Genomic DNA, 6227 nt, shown 5'->3' with positions numbered 1-6227 from the left:
ATAGTTCCAAATTTTTAAAAAGGGAATTCAGTTCGGCTGTGTCTTCACTGTTCTAAAAGAAACCATCTGAATGGCTGCCCAGGAGGTGGTGGGCAGACAGGGCGTGGGTCCCGAGCTCAGTCTCTAGCAGCACACGTACGAGCGAAATTCTGATTCTCACTAAGCAAACCTCGTTTTAAAAGCCCTATCTAAATCTCTGTAAGATCTTTAAAAAAGTAAAGCAAACCATGCACCAAGGATCACTTATACAGAAAGTAGCCATTTCTTAAAAGAATAAAAATCTTAAGCATTTTGAAATTCAGATATAAGTATCATTTTAAATACCTGGAGCCATCACAGGTTTCACCCTATATAGACAAAATCTTCAGATAGTTGGAACTTATGTCATTAAGTGGTATATATCACATATATATTATACAATGCTGTTATTAGTACCTTTCAAAGTATTCCTCCCTGAACTTTCTTGCTTATAAATGTTAAGGGTCAGGGACAACAGCTGTTTCAGATGTCTGTGCTTTTTACAGCTGTTTTCAAGGGCAGGTATGTGTCAGTACAAGGAAACTGCCACTATGTTGTTTTTCCCTCTCCGTCTAGTGGTCAAAGGATGTCTTCAAGTATATTTTTCACAACTCACAATCCATTCAAGTTTGCTGGAGATGTGGACAGACTTTCCTGAGTCAAGTACATACATCTCCTGCTACTTCTGGTGACTCGAAGGCTTTTTGCCAAATACTCGCTCTCAATTTGTACTAGGTAGGAAATCTACCATGAAAATGAATCACTACTGAATTTCTTGTAATCTTAACCAAAGATTTTTTTAAATCCACTTCTCCTGGTGGTCAATTTGACAGGATAGAGAATCTGAGAGGGGAGGGGACATGGAGCAGGAGGGAGATACCTTCACAGCTGGTGAAGGGTCCTCTTTTGCAGATGGGGTGTGGGGGTTCGAACCTAGGTCCTTGCATATGGTAACGTGTGCGCTTAACCAGCTTTCACTTTTCCTTTATCCCAGCTGCTATGAATGACAAACATAGGGCTCCTAATTATATTCATGTTTCCTCTGAGAGTAGTTTTTTCTTCCATCCCAGCACCCATCCCCACATATCTAGACAAATATAAATCAGATAAGTAAAATTTATCCAAGAAGGTTAAGAAATAATTTTTTGGTATTTTGTTTCAATCTCAATTTGGTCACTGCAAATCAATCTGCTGTTTGGCACCAACCACGTGGGTTTAGTCAGTCCTCCAGAGGACTGGCATTTTGGGTGCCGGCATCACTTCCAACTTCTCTGCTTCCATGATGCTTTTGGATTCAGTAAGTTGCTAGGAGGACTTGGAAATGAAGGAAGACACTATACTGAGTTTTATTATAAAGGACTCCAAGTCAGAGGTCTGGCCAAGTGGAGAGACTGGATACAATCTGGGAGGAGACAGCCAGCTCTTGTGCCTCTGTAGCGCAGAGGTGTGACTTATTTGAGCACATCAGCTCTCACCAAGTGTCAGAGCTTCAGTGCCCACAGCTTCTAACTGGGGCCTCACCATTGAAGCCTAGGATTCAACCACTGGCCCAGTGATTTAGTCCAGACCTTCAGACTCCAACTCCATAGCAGCTGTTTCTGGCCAGAAGCCAACACCCAAATCAGAGCTAGCTCTCCAGGGCCTTATCACGAGCGACCTCACCAACATAAAAACACTACCAGCACCAAGGGTTTTGGAAATTCCTTGCCAGAAACTCAGACCAGACAAATGTCTTCTACCAGTTAATTAGGGTTGAATTCTGAAGGGTCATCCACACTGGACTTGGTAAGAATGTCTTTCCCCACTTACCACAGAGCCAGTTACTGCCTGTGGAAGACAATGAAGAGACAGCCCCTCAAAACCATAGTGGAATTTTATTGTGTAAAGTTTATAGAAGTATCACCGGTACTCCTCTGTACAAAGAACGCAACAATTTTAAATATGGTTGAGAAATGTGAATCCTATGACAACATTTGATACAAGCAGAAACATTTACAGATACACTAAAAACAAACAAACAAACAAACAAACAAAAATCATCTTTCCTAAAAGAGTCCATTGCGTGTTCCTGAGATGGGGACGCGCCAGGAAGGTCACAATGGCATCTTGTTGCCCTCGATGCTAATTTTCACGGCATGTGCAGACCTGCTCTTCTTCCTGATATCTGTGAACTTTCTCATCTGCTTATCCAGCCGACTGATGCCCTTCTTGGAGGATCCCTGGAACTAAGAGTGAGGTAAGCAAGGAAAGAATAAGTCACTGGAAGACACAGATGCAGTGAATTTTTATCTTGCTGTTAATAGAACAATTCCAATCTCTAGAATAACTGGGACACATAGTGACCCCAGGATCAGTGGAGCTGCAGACAGTGTCAAACATTAAATTCAGAAGAGACAAAGGTCTTGTTTCAGTCCATGAAAACTTCCTAGGTAAAAGCAAGGCGGCATAATAAAAACTATGCTCCCTCCAATTCAACTCTGACTGAAGCTGGCCAGCAGGGCCCAATGAACAGTGACCCTCGAGGATATCTGAAGTCACTGGAGAAAAGCCTTGGCACAGTGACTGTGGAAACCAGAGGACAGCAAAGCCAACTCACTATGTGCTGGAGTTGTAGTCTCAACAACAACTGTAGCCCCCACCCCCCAAGTTGTTCCCAGATTGCACTACTGGGAAAAGTGAGATAATAATGTCAAATGCAGGCACAGTGGCTAAGACACAGAACTCAAAACAAATACTAGCCATTACTATTATTACATGACAACTTTGCAATCAACTAGATTCAGGTTAAGTACACAAGCAAATTAAGTCTCTTGACCCAAGCAAGGGATTTGCTACTTTTTGTACCTCTCCCTGCCTTTATGTTTAAAGGTTTGACTGTGAGAGCGGGATCAGAAACAACAGCACCAGCAGACAGAAAAATATTGTGAAAGAGATGTCAAGAGTGGAGAAAGAAAACTGGGAAAAAATGGTGGTAATAGGGGAAGAGAGTTGTTACGAAACACGGACGGGTATGAATGAATATGAGACCAAGAGGGGAAGACTGTATGACAAGGTGACTCAGGCACTGAAGTGATAGGAAGGTGAATGCAGCCTGTGGAAATATCTTCCATAGCTGGCGGAGGTTAGTCAACACACATTCTAAAGAGCACACTGCAACAGCGACAAGCCACAGACCTCAAAGCACAGGAGTCAGGGAGTCTGGCTGTATGGATGTTCTAAAGTCTTCTCCATTTGCTACGTGTGCTGACTGTGTGAGACAGCTTTACCTCCCAATTACTAAGTGTAGTGCTTCAGTCAATGAGTCCAAGTGCATACTGCTCAGACACTTAACGACAGGAAAAAGGAGTTGTCTCCCCTCCACTACAGAACTCCTAATGTACATCACTGACTAGGCAGGAAGACCGGATAGACAGAGGAAAGTTTCTGGGGTACATCCTGACAAAGTCCAAGTCAACTTTTCAGTGAAGAGAACTTAAACTGGCCACTTAGTGCTTGTTAGAGTTGGTATTTCAGACACTAAAAATGGGCCAAGCCTTCTATGATTAGTCAGCAGACTCACTTGTTCCCACTCTAGCTCATGCACTCAGCATGCTTCCTTGGTGCTACCTCTCCAATACACGGGCCTACAGGGGCATTCTGTTGCCTTCGATGCTGAACTTGACTGCTCGGTGTACTTTGCTGAGTCGTTTCTGTTCTGCAAATCGCCTTTTATGCTTTTCCAATCGGCTTAAGCCCTTTTTAAGAACACCAGGCTAGAAAGAGGAGTGTGAGTAGTGAAATGTAAGATTCATGAGTAGCATTTACAGTGATGGCAGAGGAAGTATCCATGTAAATTCTTCACAACATAATTACCCAAACAGGTCAAGAGAATAGGAGACACCGCCAAAACAGGAGTTCTGTGTTTCATGGTTTTAAAATAGTGACTGCATCAGAACACGCTAGGCTTAAGATTCAAGTGAAATAAAAGGGTTAATCAGAACCCCCACCTTGATAATGAATGTTGTTAGAGGCCCAAGCAGCAGCAGTGGGGACTCTGGTCAGGTAAGAGACCCCAAGCTGCTGTCCTTCAGTCAGACATACCCCACCTTGTATGCTGCTTAAGGGTAACCTGCACCAAGAGGTAAGTAGGCACCTTGCTGGCTCCCTGCCTGCTTACCCGGGATGACTCCATCTCCACATTCCACTTGGGTCTGACAACATAGTCCTTGTTGGATGGCATTGGGACCCTCGCCCGAGCACAGAATCCAGGATCACCAGGTCTTAGAGCCCTGAGAATGAGGAAAAGAGCACTTGCTGATGTGAGCAGCTCCATCTGTGCCCCCAGAACTGCATCCTCCTTGAAACCCCCGTGGTCACCAAGGCCACACAGCTCAGCTGCATCACTCATACTACTGTTGGCTTCCTCAACTTTTCTCCCAAAGCCAACCTCCTCCACACAATTGTCATTTCTTCTCAAGTCTCTTCACCTTTCAATATAACCAACTCCTCCCAGTTCAAAACTGTTACTGAACCCTCATCTTTATGTATAGCAGAATCACTCGTGTTTTCACTCGTGAGGTGAGAAACCAGGCAGTCAGAATTAGTCATGAGGATCAAGTGTGACGCCCAGGTAGTTTACAAAGCTTTGTATCTGCAACTCATACAGCTGACCACTGTCTTTTATTAAAGAACTTTGTGAGCTGTAGTCAGACAGCTGTTAAGAAATAATAGATATAGACCGCTCCCACTGAAAACACCATGCAAAAGGACCATACAAGCAGGACAGCAATGCTGACCCTCAGCAATCTCACCCCAGGTTTTACACTTTGTGTGTCCACAAGGATCATTTTCCATGAAGACATCCACTGCTGTGCCATCCGCCCCTAGTAACCACTCATTTGTTTTCTGTTCTCTAATTCTAATGCCTCAAGATGCTGTTTCCCTTTCTTTTCTTTTCTTTCTTTTTTTTTTTTTTTTTAAATCAGAGTATCACTCAGCACTAGTATCTGAAGGGGGATTGAACGTGGGACCTCAGAGACTCAGGCGTGAGAGTCTGTTTCCAAAACCATGATGCCGTCTCCCTCGGCCACTGCCTTCATTTCCTGTGGTCTAGAACCCACTGTACTCCATACCCCCCCAGGATCTGAACTACAGACAGATTTTCTGAGTTTATGCTGAAAAACTTCCTTTGGGATCACAAAGCAGCAAAAAAATTCTCCCCTCCATCTCACTTCTCCACAAAGTTGTTTTGACACCTGCAATTCTAGGCCTTGATTTACCATTTCAGGCACCACACTGCTGCCCAATACTTTCAGCTTTTTTCTTTTTAATATTTATTTATTTCCTTTTGTCACCCTTGTTTTATTGTTATAGTTATTACTGTTGTCATTGTTGTTGGATAGGACAGAGAGAAACGGTGAGAGGAAGGTAAGAGAGAGATGGGGAGAGAAAGACAGACACCTGCAGACCTGCTTCACCGCCTGTGAAGCGACTCCCTTGCAGGTGGGGAGCCGGGAGCTTGAACCGGGATCCTTATGTCAGTCCTTGTGCTTTGCACCACGTGTGCTGAACCCGCTGTGCCACCGCCCGGCTCCAGCTTATTTGTTTCTAACACTTCGTTTTTTTTTTTTTTTTCCCAGATGGAAGGAGAGAGGGAGAGAGAGAGACAGAGAGACAGAGAGAGAGAGATATGACAGTATCAAAGCTTTCTTTAATGAAGTTAGGAACCAAGCTCGAACATGGGCCGTGCACTATCCAAGTGAGCTTTTTCACCTGCCCTGTCTCCACATTTATTCTTCAAAAAAATATATATTTATTTATTCTTTTTTGTTGCTCTTGTTGTTTTATTGTTATAGTTATTATCGCTATTGATGATGTTGTTGGATAGAACAGAGAGAAATGGAGAGAGGCGGGGGAGAAAAAGAGGGGGAGAGAAAGACAGACACCCGCAGACCTGCTTCACCGCCTGTGAAGCGACTCCCCTGCAGGTGGGGAGCTGGGGGTGCAAACCAGGATCCTCACGCCAGTCCTTGCACTTTGCGCCATGTGCGCTTAACCCATTGAGATACCGCCCGACTCCCTGTTTCTAACACAGACTTTGTGCACATATCTCATCAGTTGCCTTGTAGATGAGAAGACTTAAGCACAGGCTATTTTTTAAATATTTATTTATTTATTCCCTTTTGTTGCCCTTGTTTTTTTATTGTTGTAGTTGTTATTGGATAGGACAG

The 6227-nt window shown here is 43.8% G+C and overlaps 1 protein-coding gene across 5 annotated transcripts in view; it reads right to left on the bottom strand.

Moving 5' to 3' along the window:
- Positions 1-1898: 1898 nt before the first annotated feature.
- The window catches only part of IWS1 (interacts with SUPT6H, CTD assembly factor 1), a 31401-nt gene continuing 27072 nt past the window's right edge, over positions 1899-6227 (bottom strand). For 3 of the 5 annotated variants that reach the window (XM_060177924.1, XM_060177926.1, XM_016193252.2), the window contains exons 13-14: positions 4175-4286; positions 1899-2243 (exon numbers count right to left, since the gene is read on the bottom strand). In XM_060177924.1, the coding sequence (XP_060033907.1) occupies positions 2112-2243; positions 4175-4286 (244 nt within the window). In that variant the 3' untranslated portion in view covers positions 1899-2111. Of the gene's footprint in view, positions 2244-3624; positions 3771-4174; positions 4287-6227 lie in introns of all 5 variants that reach the window. The other 2 variants (XM_060177925.1, XM_060177927.1) reach the window with 1 other exon arrangement.

This window comes from Erinaceus europaeus, chromosome 18, assembly GCF_950295315.1.
Source record: "Erinaceus europaeus chromosome 18, mEriEur2.1, whole genome shotgun sequence".
Taxonomy (NCBI): domain Eukaryota; kingdom Metazoa; phylum Chordata; class Mammalia; order Eulipotyphla; family Erinaceidae; genus Erinaceus; species Erinaceus europaeus.
This window is presented reverse-complemented; position numbering and strand designations above follow the sequence as displayed.